The sequence below is a fragment of the Pteropus vampyrus genome, unplaced genomic scaffold, assembly GCF_000151845.1.
Source record: "Pteropus vampyrus isolate Shadow unplaced genomic scaffold, Pvam_2.0 Scaffold218, whole genome shotgun sequence".
Taxonomy (NCBI): Eukaryota; Metazoa; Chordata; class Mammalia; order Chiroptera; family Pteropodidae; genus Pteropus; species Pteropus vampyrus.
The window spans coordinates 1,805,436-1,822,026 of NW_011888999.1; the positions used below are offsets into that span (position 1 = coordinate 1,805,436).

General features: G+C 44.6%; 1 protein-coding gene across 1 annotated transcript; it reads right to left on the reverse strand.

Moving 5' to 3' along the window:
- Nucleotides 1-10,039: 10,039 nt before the first annotated feature.
- FAM181B (family with sequence similarity 181 member B) lies at nt 10,040-11,534 on the reverse strand. The gene has a single exon (XM_011373120.1). The coding sequence runs from the start codon at nt 11,418-11,420 to the stop codon at nt 10,143-10,145; it is 1,278 nt and encodes a 425-aa protein (XP_011371422.1). The 5' UTR covers nt 11,421-11,534; the 3' UTR covers nt 10,040-10,142.
- Between the last annotated feature and the right edge of the window lie 5,057 nt (nt 11,535-16,591).

Here is a 16,591-nt window from a genome sequence, read left to right on the forward strand (position 1 = left end):
CCAGCAAAGCTATCATTTAGAGTTGAAGGACAGATAAAGAGCTTCCCAGACAAAAATAAGCTAAAGGGATTTATCAACACCAAGCCAGTATTACAAGAAATATTGGAGAGACTTCTTTAAGAAGAAAAAACATGTATCAAAAACAGGAATAAAGAATGGTAACAACTACATTCCTATCAATAAATACCTGAAATGGAAAGGAATTAAGTACTCCAACCAAAAGATAGAGTGGCTGAAAGGATAAGAAAACAAGATCCCTACATATGAAAAGAAAGAGGATGGAAAAAGATATTGTTTTGATGGACCTAGAAAGTATTTAAGTCAGACAGAGAAAGATAAATACTATATGATTTCACTTGTATGTGGAATCTAAGGAATAAAAAGAACAAACTAATGAAAAACAGACTCACAAATACAGTGAACAATTTGGTGACAGGGAGAGGGAGGGCTGTTTGGAGGGCTGGGAGAATGGGGTAAAGGGTTAAAGAAGTACAAATTAGCTGATGGATGGTCACGGGGATGGGGAGCATGGCATAGGGAATGCAGTTAGCATTGATACGCTGGCTAGGTGGAGGGTCAGGGGAAGGAGGGAGTAATTGGGGGGATCACTTTATGAACTATGTAGATGTCTAACCAATGTACTACATACTTGAAACTAATTAAAAGAAAAAATATATATAACTATATAAACACATTGCATGGGCCTATGAAAAAGGGTCTATACAAGTGAAAAACCCTAGAGATAGAGCTTCACTGGCTTCACAGTAAATCTGTCTCTAATTCTCATTGTTGATCTGATTAACCCCAACCAGCACACACACCTGTATTGGTTAGGGTAACTCTAACTTCTGTAACAAACACAAAGATGTATAATGGCTCAAACATGAAAGAAGTTTATTTCTCACTCACATAAATTCCAAAAGAGGTGTTCTTCATTGACTGGCACTCTCATCTAAATGATGACTTGGAGACCCTGATTCCTTCCACCTTGTGGCTCCACCATTTAATACCTGAATTCCAGGACTGCCTGGCCCATCTGTATCAAAACACAAAAAAGAGAAAAAGCATGGAGGATCACATGTGGAAAGTTTTATAGGCCCAACCCACAAGTGAAGCATATCACTTCCATTCACATTCCATCACCTAAAACTCAAGTTTCCTGGACACTTTTAACTGCAAGCCAGGAGCTAAGGGTGGAAACCCTGACTTCATAGCAGCAGAGGTCTGCAGAGGTTCCAAGTTTCCATTCTGTGTCACTTTGAAGTCAAATTTGCAAGCAAATGAGGTGGATAGTTAAACTAATCTGTTTGGTGGTTGCTAGGGTGGGCACAAATTTAAGAGAGGAAGAAAACAAATCCATTACTATTACCTCTATGTCAACGAAGTTACCAAAGGTGATGGAGTCATTTTCATGTGTCACCACTAGATGGCTCTTTAGTCCTTTGGATTCCTCAAGTTTTGACCTGAGTTGCTTTTCACTGGAGCAGGATTAAAGAATTTTCCAGCCATCGGAGCAGCCATGCTCAGATTCTTCCTGGCTTCACCCAAAGAAGGTGTCTGGGCCTGCCTCCACCTCAGGAATATTAGCAACCCAGAGAAAAGAGAAGTCGGCGCTGTGAAGCCAAACAGGGGGGACGTCTCCTGGAGGCAGAGACGCTGAGCACTCAGGGCCTGGACGGAAAGCTCAGTGGGACGTAACCTCGCACATCATTTCATCATCTGTAAAATGAAGACTATCATACAATTTTAATTTAACCGGGTTTCCTGCTTTTTCAAATGCTTTCACAAACACCCTCTACTTTTATCCCTATGACACCCCAGTGAGCTCGGTGTTAGGCATTATCAGTCTCTCTTCTCAGGTAGGGGGAACTAAGGGACTAAAATGAAAATTAACCTGCCCGAGGTCACAGGTCATGCTAGGGGCAGATACAGAACTCATGGTTCTGTGCTTCACTTTCTACAAAACCCTGGCAATACTTGGCCTTCCTTGGTCCTCACTACAGCATGAAGAAGTATGTGGGACAAGTAATGTCATCAGTATATTCATTTTATAAAGGAAAAAAGTGAGATTTAAGAAGATTTATGCAATCTGCCCATTTTGGCATAGCGAAGGCTGTAATTCACATTTTCAGATTTCCTCTTAAAACAGGCTTTTTAACTTCAACACCAAACACTTTTCTTGGCCAAAAGCCCTGATTTGTCCACTTGCTGTCACATAGTATATAAATATTTAAATTATTTTTAAACATTTAAAAAAGACCTTATTTCTCTCTTCCACCAAATATGATCCTATGATTTTGGCGAGTGTCAAGATTAGCCCTGCTTTTCACATGCTCTAGTTGTACATTTTTACAACTATGCGAAAAAAAATAAAAACTAAAAAACAAGACAAGTGTTAATCGTGGAGCAAGCAGCCAGTCTTCCGGTGCCTCTGTCAGAAGCATGTGGCACAGAGCAGTTGTTTTCAACCGCCCAGCTGCAGCAGCAACTGCAGTGGGGTTGGTGGAGCTGGGGCTGTTTTTCAAGCCCTCCCCTCACCTGGGGTGATTCTGAAAAACAGCCAAGACTGATGACTATCCTGCTCTCCAAGGTAAGATCAGTTCTAGAAGTCCATGGTCTGCTCTAATGTTTGAAACTTTTCCCTTAGCCAGAAGGAAATGAAAATCTCACTCAGGAAAAAAGGTTATATCAAACTGACCTAAAAGTCAACTATAAGCATTAGCTTAGAATTGGAAACCATTAAATAACCAACAGGACTTTGAACTTCAACAGACTCCAGAGGAGATGGAAATAAATTCACAGCTAAATAGGGGATTATATTCTCTGACCATGTGACTTCATATTCCACTAATATTTGCTAATGTCTTACACACAGCAGACACAATGCTGGAGGCTGTTTATATTTCAGTTCCTCCCAAAACCGCCATGTGGAGACACCAGGGCCCTCATTCAAAAATGGTCAAGTGACTGACTCACGCAATTCTTGTAAATAGCAGAGTTGGTTATATCCAAGTCTTAGAAATAACAACACCTACCATTGCCTGGAAGTCTGCTATGTGCTTAGCCCTTTGCCAGTAGTATATACATGATTTCTAATCTTCATACCAACCCTGAAACGCAAGGAATAGCATTATTCCCACTCTCCAGATGAGAAAACTAACAGTTTCAATAACTCTACCAGTGGCATTGCTAAGATAAGGCAGAAGCAAAATTTTGCAGAGGTCAACCTGGGTTCGTGCCCAGTGCAGTGTGGCAATTCCAAGTCCAGGGTCACTGTGGTTGTAGCTGTGATTGTTTCCAGTTTCCTCTCGGCAGTTGGTGTATGATAACATGCAGGAGCAAATGGAAGGACTTCCCAGCCAAATTGCAGCCCTGTTCAGAGAGGACAGTAATTAAAGCCTGTGCTTCCTGTTTGCTCATGCCATTATACGGACAAGAAAGGCTTTTCTGACAATGTTCTGGCAGCAGCCCGTGATCTGGGCCTGTGAGGAGGTGATTCAGATTCTGTCCGAGTTCTGAGCTGCTATGCATTGAAATCCTGTTGTTATGGGCAGAATTGATTAAGAGATTAGATTCTGAGCAGGACTGTGCGCCCTGGACTCAGTGTCCTGGGACTGCTTGGCACAAGCTGACCACCCACCACTGGGCCCTCTGAGGGAGGCCTGCTCCTACAGAAGGCCAGACACACACAGCACCCCTGCCCTGCTGCTATGAGCCCTTTGTGTGGGGGTTTTGTTTTGTTTTTCGGGGTAAAGGCTCCCTCTGCCAGTGCTCCTTACCAACTAGCTCGTGTTCAGGGGCTGGTTAGTCAAGGATTTCCAGTCATCGTGGCGGGAAGCGGTATTTTCAGTGCCAGAGCTACCAATGATCTTTTAAATCCTGAGATTAAAATCCTGAGGCATCCAAAGCCCTTCCTCCCTGGATGCAGAGAAGAGAGGGGCCTGGGAAGTCCAAAGATCTTTTCCTGCTCTTTGCTGAGGCCTCTTTGGGCAAAGTGGTAACAATAATAGTGACCATTTTAAAAGAGTCTTCATGTAGTGCTGGAGTCTCTATATATGTTATCCCATGCAGCCGCAACCCTATGTGATATCATCGCCATTTGTCAGAAGAGAAAACTGAGGCTCTGATTTAGTTATCTGCCCAGGTAAAAGGGAAACACAGGAATTAACACTCAGTCGTCTGGCACCAGTGGTTCCAAAGATGCTTCTCAACATTCAGACCATCTAACTAAAGTAGCCAGGACCCACCCACAGTGGCCTCTACCAGAAGGAAGAGTTCCTGCCTAGCAACAAAGTTGCCAGCTAAACTAGGATGGTTGGGAACAGGAAATAAACTGTGAACACTAAGGGAACCTCCCTTAAAAGTAAGGTGTCCCACTGTCTTCCTCAGCTCAGCTGCTATAACAATTACCATAGATTGGGTGGCTTAAACAACACACTCTTATTTCTCACTGTCCTGAAAGTCCAAGATCACCATGCCAGCCAGCATGGTTGGTTCTCAGTGAGGGCCCTTTTCCTGGTCTATATGACTATCTTCTTTCTGTGTCCTCATCTGGTGGAAAGATTGAGCTAGCTCTCTGGCCCTTCTTATAAGGGCACTAATCCCATACGTAAGAGCTCCACCATCATAACCCAATCACCTCCTAAAGGCCTCACCTCCAAATACCATCACATTGGGGATTAGGGTATTGACATATGGATTTTGCGGGGGATCCATTCAGCTCATAATACCTGTAGTTCAGGGAAAGGGTTTAAAAGGAAAAGCTGATGACTCAGGTAGATCCTAGAAAGAGAGGAAGGGAAGCATTGGTGATGCTAGGTCCCTGAAGTGACAAGTGCCAGAACCAGTCCTGACCAGGGCCCCTGGGACCTGGTCCCAAGGAAGCAGATCATCCTCCCACAGTGTACATGAGGCTTTCTTAGCAAATGGTAGCAGCTGCACCAGCATGTCTATTCTTTTGAGTAGGACCAGTTTTCAGTGATGATCCTCAGGGCCACAGCTACCTATATTGTGCCTTTGCACAAATTATGAAAAGAAGACATTCCCTTCCTTGAGTGCACTGCTTGGTAGCACTAAAGTAAGCATGGATTAGATTTTGGTTTCTACACATCTCCTTGGCTGTGTAGGCTCCACAGTGCATACAATCTGTACAACTCTGTGATTCTAAGTTGCATGACTAGCAACGACAGCAGCAGATTTATCAGACCCCAGTTCTAGACTCACTTGAATGGCAAAGCAGCCTGAGTCCCCTTTTTGGACTATGTCTTTTGGACTGTAGAAGCTTGCAGGGATCTGGCAAGCTCTGGGACGAGGGGAAGGCTCTAGAAGGAGTGACACTAAGACTTTATGCAAAGAAGGCAGTAGGCCCTTGAGCAATTAATTGAACATAAAAGAAGCCTAGCCATAGTTATCCCAGAATTATGGAGTTGTTCCTACAAGTTATACTACTTCCACTCTGAGTCTCTGCTCACTGTGTGCTGTTCTGATTTTCATGTCTTCTGTGTAGGTAGATACTAGGGATTCTCCTGGTCAGGCACGAATTGATTTTTATTTATGTTTCTCATTGCATATTATCAAGAGGACTTATGGTTTATACTTGTGAACCTGGACAGTGTAAGTCAGCCTTCCAGCATTGGACCAGTTCTGGTGCAGTGGCCAGATAGCAGATGGAAACCAGTTTTTAACCTGGCCAGATGGTAGTAAATAGTGTTAAATTCAGGCTCAGAGAGCAAGAGTACCCTGTTGAAAGAGCAATGTTTGCCATGACTGAAGAAGTGAGAAGTAGGTTCCTGCCACGCCTTTGCCAACCCTGGCTCACATCAAATTTCTGCAAATGCCTGTTCTGTCCTGCCCTCTTTTTTCGTAGGTCATATGACCATTCTCTTGCACTTTTCTCACACACTATTGCTTAAAGCTAACAAGAAGCTCTGTTGGGGCAGAGTTCCCATGTATGTCTTTCCCATCATCATATCCCTACCACTTAGCACAGTACCTGCCCTCAGGAGGGCTTTAATAAAAATCTGTGATTAACTGTCCCAGTTTGCCAGAACTAAGGGGTTTCATGTATGTGTAACTTTCTGTGCTAAAACTGAAACAATCATAAGCAAACTGGGATAGTTGGCCACCCTAAGATTCAAAATAGTTACGATTTAAATGGCAGGTGGGATGGAGGCAAAATGTGTGGATTCTTTTTCTGAGAGACTCAACTCTAAAGAGAAGACAGAGTACTGTCTAGAAAAGGAGACAGAATTGAGAGTTTTTTCACTTCTTTATTCCCTCTCTTTCTTGTTTTAAACCATGCTAAAGGCTTACTTCTAGAATGAAAGGAAGAAGTGAGAGTGAGGCTGGAGATATAGAGACAGGATAATTGATGGAGCAGCATCTGCTCCTCATGAAGTGCTGGGGTTGGCGGAGGTGGGGAGTCAGGAGATGGGAGTTAGGGGGTGGGTTGCTGAGCCTTGAGGGCAGGAGAAGGCCCTGACTCCTGGAGAGAAAAATTCACATGCGAAAGTGGGGCTGGGAAGTGGAGGGTAATCATAACATATGTTCTCCATCATGTCAGGACATGGAGTGAAGAGAGGGGAAGGATGGAGCCTTAGAGATGAGCAAAGGCTTAGAACAGCCAGAGGATGCAAGAAGACACTGAAACACATCCCAGGCACGAAGGAATGTCCAGATAAGATGGAGAACTATGAATACACAGCCTACAGTGTAATTTACTAACTAAGATCCCCAGACTGAACAAAGTCATACAATTACAAGCCTATTATATCATATTTTTGGTCTTGAAAAATATCTACCACTGCATTTAAAAAGAATTGTCTATGGGCAACTATGTGGCTAAACAAGAGACAAAAATATTTTCTAAAAGGCTACAGTAGAAAATGACATAGGAAAGGAAGCAACAGTACATTGAGCCCTTGGCAGGATTATTATTAAGGGGCACGACTACTGTACTGCAGTAGGTGACATGGTCAGACACACATGTGCTCAGAGGCAATGTGGAGGGAAGAGGAATCAGAGATGGGGCAATTTGAAGGCTACGAAAGGGCCAGACACACATTCTTGGCATCCTGGATAACAGGGTTGTTTGGAACCTTGACATAATGCCAAGCATTAGCTACCTGAAACTGAGAATTACTCTCCCCTTCTTGGTGGGCATTTATACATACCCTATGCCAAATTCCCACGATGGTCCATTGTGATAGTTACCCAGTTTTGCCAATGGGAAGACCGCATCTCAATACAGTTAATTAACTGGTTCATGGCTGGTAAATTAGCAGAAAAATTGAGATGCAGCTGAATTGGTTGATTTGGACCCTCCCCTTGTCCTTCCTACTTTTTACCTATATAACAATAAGGATAATAACAATACCTAAGCACATACCTTTGTAAGAATTAAATGAGATAATGTATGTGAAAGAGCCAGGCACCCCACAGATGCTGCTTATATATTTGTCTAGCATAGTGGTTTTCGACTGGCAGTGATTTTGCCCTCTAGGGGACGTGTGATAATGGAGATATTTTAGATTGTCACAACTAGATGAAAGCTATTGGTATCTAGTAGGTAGAGGTTAAGGATGCTGCTAAACATTTTGCTAAGCACAGGACAGCCCCCCACAGCAATAAATTATTCCTCCCAAATGTCAATAGTGGTAAGATTGAGAAACCTGAGAGTAGCATAATGCAGGGGACCGGGAACCATATGTACTAACAAAACGCAGCAGAGCCTTGAAAGTAACAGGCAGTTCCTGCTATTAGGAAACTTATAGATCCGGATCTTGGATCTACACTCACTACTTGTTCTCAGCAAGTTATTTAACCTGTCTGAACCTCACTTTTCAAATGGGAATAATAACAGTACCTACCTCGTAAGATTGTTAAGAGTCTCAGCGAATTGGCACTTATCTAGGTGCTGGCACATGGAAACACACAGTATTGATTGGTGTTATCATTATTAATGAAAGGCGGCAAGCAAGATGCTGGGAGAGAGACATCTTGTTTTACTAAACTAGGAAAGAGGGAAGAAGAAATTAAACACTGAAATACCTTTGTAACTGTCACAGGATTATAAATGTTTTCCTGCTGTGCAATTCCTATCCTGGACAGTACTCATTAAGTAGTTTCGATAAATTAAATGGTTGTTGAATAATATTCTGCTAGCACAATGGAATTAATCACTTTCCACCACTTTGAAAGAAATTTTATAGACACCAAATTTCTGGTGTCTTTTCATCGTTCACAAGACTCATTGCTACATCGTGTGGTGCTTTCTTAAGAAAAGTTTTATTCAGAAGAAAGTGACTTGGTGATAGCTTTTAAAGTTGTCAGCTATGGTTTGATACCTTTCCCCCCCACCCCAAATTTCTTTCTGAAAATATTGTATTACTTTTGATTTGTGCGAACATTGACCTGGATTTTAAAATCTTTAAAAACACTGGGGTTTTGACTTTCTCACATGTAGATAGTCTTACAATCTACTTTAGCTGACTGGAACGAAGGCAGCTCTCCTTTGCAACATTATCAAAAGGCAATATCTCCTTATATTTTCTGGGTGTTGTTCTTTTTCTGTATTTTCATCAGCAGGTCTCCAGAACTGAAGGGTTTCCCTTTTCCTCTCCAGTCTCTCACTTCCCACCCAGTCTTTCCTTCTCTGCCCCTCAACCCACCTGATGATGCTGTGTGTCCTCTCTGCCACTTCATGCCTGGCTAAAATATTTCTCTGATCTCTTTTCCCAAATCCTTCTCAGATAATAGATCAGACTCCTCTCTCCAAGGCCCCTTCAGATTCTATTAATCAAACCTGCTTCACACCCTTCACCATTCCTCCTGTAGGGACAGTGTGGGTAGAGGGAGTAAGGAAGTACAGGGAGGCAGAAATCAACAGAGAGGGGAGTAGAACAGGAGAAGAGAAGGGAGGTAGGGTGCACACCTTATAAGGGAAAGGGCAATCACCAGGCAAACAGATGGGCCAATAAAGAGCGTGAGACACAATCCTAATGGCTTCCACATGAGGAAACCATATGTGTGTGTGTGTGTGTGTGTGTGTGTGTGTGTGTGTGTGTATACAAATATGTATATATATGTATGTGTATATGTGTGTGTGTGTGCATGTATGCAGAACTAATCAAGGACTACAGCCCCCTCAAGGCATTTTATGTATTTTCCCTCTGAGCTGCCCCAAAAGCTGTGAGTAAATGAGAAGTGGACAAATATTGTCCTCCTCACTCTCTCCAACAAGAAAACTTAGATGCAAAAAGGTTACAACTTGCCCTGTCTCCTCCACCCAAAGTGGCCCAAGAATGACATAAGGAGAGAAATGGACCCCTAGGTTTCCCAAACTTAAGCTTCCTATAGAGTTGCAAGAAAAGCTGACAGGAAAAAAAAAAATCTATCAGAGAAAGCAATGAGAGGTCAGAGAAATAAAGAGAAGGAAAGTAAGCAATGGCACTGATGAGAGTAGAAAGGGACAGAAAAAGGTTAAAGAGATGGAAGAAGGGAGTAGAAAACACTTATGCAGAAGAGTAACAGAGAAGAGACTCACACCAAAGGACCAACACACTGGAAGTCAGCGTTGGACCACTGGCCTCATGTCATCTATAAAACACTCTCCCCTAACAGGGCAAAGAGACCACGCGGGAAGCCGTCCTCTAAAAAACACCCGAGTCAATAATAACATACCTCCATTCCAATCTTTTCAATGTAGGCTTCAATTCATGATTTGCTCAAAGAGAAAGGAAGTGGAGGGGTCAGGGCACTGTTCGGAAGGGGCAGTTACACTAAATACACTGCTCTTTTGCTGAAAAGTTGGAGAGGGGACAGGTGGCTAAAGAAGCCACCTCTTGACCCTTCTGCAATCCCCACCCCATTACCCCAACCTCGTCTTGGTTCTTGGCTCCTTGACTCGTCTGTTCCAATAAGAACCTACGAACGGCTTTTTTTCCTTTTTTTTAAACACCTGAGGCTGCGATTAAAACAACCCCAACTCCTCATTTCTTTTTCTTAAGTTTATTTTATTAATTGAATTTTTAAATCCCGCTTCATCTCCACGTGCATTTTCCAATCACTCTTTAGGCTTAGGAGGGGTCGGGAGAGGTGGGACTCCCCACCGTAGTCTCTAATGGAAGGGAAAGTCCCTCGAGTCAGTCCCGGTGCGCCCCCTCCTCTCCTGGAGCCCCTTCCCAAACCCCGTCGGGTCTCCAAAGGCTAGAGAAAGCTGTGCGGCCGTAGCCCGCGCTGTAATCGTAGGACACCTGGTGGGGCGGCGGGGACAGGGCGCAGTCTGAGAAGAAGGGGGCGAAAGAGGCCAAAAGGCCGGTCCCGTCCTCCCCTCCCGGAGAGTCCGCGGCGGCGGGGTACAAGGAGCGCAAGGGCTCGTTCAAGGTCGAGGCGCCGCGGGGGACAGCCAGGTTCAGCTTCTTGGTCGGGGGACAGCCCGGGGCGCTCCAGGGTTCGGGGTACAGTAGGCTCCCCACCATCGCCGGCGGCGGCTCAAAAAGGCTAGGTTCCAGCTCCTGGGGTCCCCGCAGGACGGCGGCTCCAGTGGGAAACACATCGAGAGGCTCGGCGGCGAGTAAGACGCCGGTCTCTGTGCCGGCGCAGTAATCCGGCCCCAGCAGCTCGAAGAACTCCACGGTGTCGGCGCCCTTCTCCAAGTCGCCCAAGCTCACGCCCGGCCCCGACGGGCCGCACCCGCTGCCGCCCCCCGCCCGGGAAGGCTCGGTGAAGAAGGATGGGGGCAGGTTGCGGGCCCGCAACGGGACCTTCCTGCAGCCAGGGAGCGCCGTGCCTCCGGCAGGGCCAGCCGCGTCCCCTCCCGCGCCCCCAGCGCCCGCTCCGCCGAGCCCGGCCGCGGGCGCCGCCACCGAACCCCCAGCCGGCTCGGCGCCCCCAGGGACGTGGTGCAGCGAGTCGAAGAGCGCCGCCAGGCTTCGGCTTTGCAAGCTAGCAGCCGCCGCCGCCTGCGACGCCTCCCGCCGAGGGGTGGCCTTGCCGTGGGCCGGGACCGCGACGGTCTGAGCGCTGGGGGCGGCGAGCACCCGCTTGGCAGGCGTGTCCACGGCGCCCGGGGAGGGCGGGCCTGGGGGCGCGGCGCCCATGAGGCTGCTGCAGCGCTTGATCTGCTTCTGCAGGTATTTGCGGTGGTTCACCTTCCGCTTCGACTTGCCGGGCTTGTCCAGGGCCAGCTTGATGTTGCTGGACGCCGAGTCGATGAAGCTGAGCAGGTCGCGGGTGGCCTCGCGTACGTCCCCGCCCTCGGTGCCCGCCAGCAGCGCGGCCGCCGGCGTCCCAGTCTCATCGTCCTCGAAACAGCAGCCCTTGTCCAGGGCTCCGAAGGCGCCCCCAAGCCCTTCCGGGGTGCCCCCGAAGCCGAAAGGGACGAAGGGGTGCGTGCTGAGGAGTGCCGCCTGCACCGCCATCGCCACGGCTCCCCAGTGGCCCGCAGCTCAGCCGGTGCGCCCCCAGCCGGTTCCCGCCCGCTGCCCAGGTCCGGCTCCCGCCCTGGCGCGGTGTGTGCGGCGCAGCCTCCTAGCTCCGGGACCCGCGCGCTGCTCGGCCTCCCGGGGGATCTCATTAGGTCTTGTAAGCGAGGGGCGGAGGAAGGGAGCGCGCGGCGACCGCCCCAGTGGCGGAGGGGAGGGGCTTATTTAGCCTGGCTACTGGGGCGCGGGTGGGGAGGGGGGTCTTTTTTCTAGTTTTCTGGGCTTTCTCAAGCTCATCGCCTTAACCCTTTAGTTTCCCTTCACCGCGCGCGTTACTCCAACCGCAAGTGAAGATGGGCTGGCCAGTCCTCAAACTCCAGGACGGTTGCCCATCCTGTACAACCACGCCCTGGCACGGAAGACTCCCGCTGAGGCTGAGAAGGAGAGAGTCCGGAGACCTGACTTCACTCCCAACTGTAGCAATAATAACAGCCCCCAGCTACCGGGCGCTTGCATGTGCCAGGAGCTGTCCATATGTTACCTCATTTAACCTTTGAACAACAGCCCCGTGAAGTACATGTGATTATCACCACCTAACAAACGAGGAAACTGAGCCTCGGAGAGTTTTAGAGAGTTGGCCAAAGCCATATTCAGTTTAATCAGACTCTAGGGCCATTCTAAGCCCTTGACAAAACTTGGATTCTCTCTTGGCCTCTACTTTTCCTTTCCTCCTATAAGTTGGAGAAGGAAACTAGTGTTTTCAACCTTTAGCCTTGGTCCTAAGATTTTAACTCGAGTTTCCACAGGACTCTTGAGCCGGGTGCTCTTTTTTCTACTCCTTGATTGTCAGAGTAACAATTAAATTGAGTAAATTTAAGTAAATAGTAAATCGAGGCCAACACTTGGCCCATTTTTTATTAATAGTAGATAGAGAGCAGGAAGCAACAGAGAAAGGAGTTGCTCCCACTAAGCCAACTGGTGCTTGAGAGAGAGAAGAACCCTGTGTGTGTATAAAACTCAGCATCTTATAAAAAAAATATGAACTGGAACCTACAAGTTATGCCATTCAGGCTTTTCTTCCGTAAGTTCTGTTGCACTTCAAGAACTACCTTGAAGTTCACTTAGACCCAGTTTCACCTTGGCCATCCTCTTGGGACAGGGAAATGAGCAATATGATAGAGCATAAAAGATGAGACTTGGGTTCTGGTCTTAGCCCCACACTACTCAATAGCTCTGTGACTTAGGTTGAAATCCTAGCTCTGATGAATATATGGCTTTGGGCAAACCAGCCAACCTCTCTCTGCCTTAGCTTACTCATGTAAAATGCAGGAAACTATGCTTATCTCACAGGTCACTTGTAATATTTAAAGGCAACAACCTGTAAAAAATCCTTATCTGTTGATTGTCCCATAAACTGAGAAGCATATTTGCCCTTATTTCTCTAAAACACAAAAAAGGTAACTATGTTCCCTTTCCCGTCTTCTCTATCACAGGGTGTTCATGAGGATTAAATGAGATCACATATATGAAGACACTGTGTGTGTGATACAGTGTTCTCTAAATAAGTTATCATAGTTTAGGTTCAGAGTCTCTTTTCTTTAAGCTTCATTTTTCAGGATGTAGCAAATCCATTTTTGAGCACCCCAAGGGCACAACCTTACCAAAGAAGAAAGGCCAGAGGAATACTCTTTATTTAAGAGATGAAGTAAGCATTACCCCAAGCCAACACAATTGAAACAAACTTTTTATTTTTTAAATTCAAGTTGTTTCAATTATAATGTACCTTTCATTTGAGTTACGCACACAGGATTTTGTTCTCTATGATTAGACTGTCTATTTCATTCTTAGTGACTTTTGCTCTCAGAAAAATTGTGTGGGCCTGTCCTTGAGTTGTGTTTCTCACTCCTCAGATGTGGATGTCAGCAATTCCCTTCCTCTTCCAGACAGGACTATTCCATAGGCCTCTGAGTCTGGCAGCCAAGAACACTGGTTTTGTTTGTTTTTGTTTGTTTGTTTTGTGGGGTTTTTTTTTTTCACCTTCTTTGAACTGAGCAGCCCTTACACCCCAGACACAGACTGCGTGGGACAATACATTTAATTGACATCTTTAGTCTGAAAAATCTCTCTTAATCCCCAGAGTTAGCTAAACTCTAATATAATCATATTCAAAATCAATGGAATATCAAAAGACTCATATGTAAAACTCTATATTCCCAGATCATTTGTGTTCTATTGATTTAGAGTTAGTTGAGGCCAGTTTCAAATTCTGGCCTGCCACTTGCTAGATGAGCGCTCTTGGACAAGTCAGTGCATCTTCGTATGGCTCAATTTCCTCATCTGAAAAATGTGAAAAGTCGTAACTGTTCTTTGTGAGAATTACATAACATAACAGGCAAATAATACCTCTGAATCTTACTTTTTCCATCTGTACAGTAGAGGTCATCTCAATTCCTCAAGACTGTGGTGAGATCCTACATATGAAAACTCCTGGCCCAAAGTAGCTCCACAAATGTCCATGTTTTTTATTTCTTAGGCCCCACTCATTACTTACCAATACATCACCCTATAAAATTAGCATCACTTTTTCTTTCCCCCAACAAAGTAAGTGACTATTTTCAAATGCAAGAGAGTAGCTATACTTGTGGACTGTAGAAACTTAGAAAAATGCAGTGTAATATAGTAGAGAGAGGGAGGAAATTAGAGCCAGAGATTGAGATTGGGGTCCAATCAACCCTTATTATCTGACCAACTATAAAAAAGCCACTTAACTCTCTGGACCTCAATGTTCTCATCTATAAAATAGGAATGATAGTGGGAGTCTATTTGAAAAAGACCTTCAAGTCAGCCCAGAGAAGTTGGAGAAGGCTGTATAGGCACATAGCATTTGAGCTGAGACTTAAATGATGCATTTGAGTGTGCCAAACAAATAAACACTATCGCTGGGACCAGTCTTGGCAGAGGCATGGTCATATCAAAGCAATGGTATTTATGGAAACTATAGATTACAAGGCAACTAAGAACAACTTCTGCTTGAAATAGCTCTATATCTGAGACCAAAATAAATCCTTAAAGTTTCCAATATCCAACTAAAATGTACATGCAGACCCCACCTCATGGTCTCAATTGCTTTCCTCCTTGATCTCCTTTCCTTTAGGGAAGAGCTCTATCTGGGATGAAATTAGTTTCATCAAAGTCAGTGACCAGCTCCTGCTTGCCCATCAGCCCCTCCTCCTACACCCTGAGTGAGCACACTCACTTGAATGGCTTTAACATCAATACATTTCACTTCCTGTGAGGCAGAGGGACCCCACTCCAAGCTGCACTAGGGCCTCTCCGCAGAGCTTCAAACTAGAGTTCTTTTGCTCCAGTGATACCTAATGCTGAGCAAGTGGGATTAGTCTCCTTGGGAACCAAGCCTCCCAGGGGCTCAAGGGCTGAACTCGCCCCAAACCGTTTGGGAGAATTGAGATTTCATATTGTTCTTTTACACTTGGATTTCAGGACATTACTTAGACAAAAGCCCACCTGAGAGCTGCCTCCTTTCTTGTGGGTAAATATAGCAGCAGGATCAAAAGCTGATTTACTTATTTTGTTTTCCTCTTTGTAACTTTAATCATATTCCCTGCAGGACAATCTTAGTCCTCAGAGATGTCAGGAATGCACATGATAAAGGGAGAAATAATTATGCACCTTTTGTTCTCTGTCTCCCCATACCAATTTCCTGTCACTCTCTATTTTGAAACCTCAAATAAAACAAATCAATTCCTTAGTTTCAGCATACAATTTATAAAGTATCAATTGCATAAAAAATAATTTACCTTACAAATTGTACACCCTCCAAAAAACTATCTCTTGGTTTTTTTGTTTTTGTGTCTGTTTTTTGCATCCTTTCCTCTTGCAAACCAGGTTCTACTAACACTAGATCCTATTTTCCATCTTAAAATAGTAGATGTTATTCTAGTCACCTATAGTTGTATAACAAACTACTCCTAAACTGAGTAGCTTAAAATAACAACCACAATATTAGAGTCAGTTATTTGAGCAATGCTTGGCTGGGTGGAGAAAATATTATCAAAGAAATAAAATAAGAATATTTTGTAGAACTGAAAGATTCTACACATTGAAGGATTCATGGTTAAATACATAAGGAAATAAACTTCCATTTATTTTTCTTGGAGACAGCTAAATCCCTTCTTGTCCAGGAATTCTCCATTCTCCTGTTCCAAGGTGGATTCATTGTCACTAGGCCTGCTATATGCAATTGTTGTGAAACCTCTTGATCATTATCCAGGGAATTCTCTTTGCTTCTCTTCCATGATAGATCCCCTGTTTTTTTGGATACTGTTTTTCTCCCTATTTTATATATTATTCAGTGGGTCTGGAAGCATTTCCAGATTAAAAGAACCCACTAAATGCCTAGCAAACTTGAAAAAAAAGACCCAGATGAGAGCACATTATTATGAACTCTTTATAATATCAAAGAATAAATACAAGATTCCAGAGAGAAATAAACATCATGTATAAAATATAAAAACAAATCAGAATAACTTCAGACCTCTCATTAACAACACTAGAACTTGGAAAACAATAAAGCAATGTCCTTAAAAATCTGAAAGAAAATTATTTCCTACTTAGACTTCTATACCAAACCCAATGATCAGTCAAACCTGAGAGTACAATATTTTCTGGCATACAATGTCTTATAAGATTGCCTCCCAAGAAATTTTTATCAGGGAACCATTGAAGAATGTGCTCCATAACTACATTGGGAGTACTGAGAAAGGGAAGAAGGGCCTATCCCACAGGTGGAAAAGGTATGAGTACTCTATAACAAATATATAATTAATAGAGTATTCAGGGGAAGTGGTTTTTTGATGGGTAGTACTTATGAAAGATGAAAGGGAGACAAAGCAGAACAGGACAAGGAAACCTTTCAGAATACAATGGAGATTTAAGACCTGTGAAAGAAGAGAGGAAGCCAGCAGGGAAGACCTCAGTTTTATGACTCTGGCAAAAGTCTGCAAACCCATAGGGGATGTCTAGAGCAAAGATGACTCATTAAAGGAAAATTGCATTAGGCAGAAATGGCTAGGCTTCTGTATCACTACCTTGCCCAGTCATCAGAAGGGATCACCTCAAGAAGAGTGTGGCCTAAGTTTAGAAGAAGA

Excerpts from the sequence above, each read along its gene's own strand:
- FAM181B (XM_011373120.1), bottom strand. The coding sequence starts at position 11,420 with ATGGCGGTGCAGGCGGCACTCCTCAGCACGCACCCCTTCGTCCCTTTC.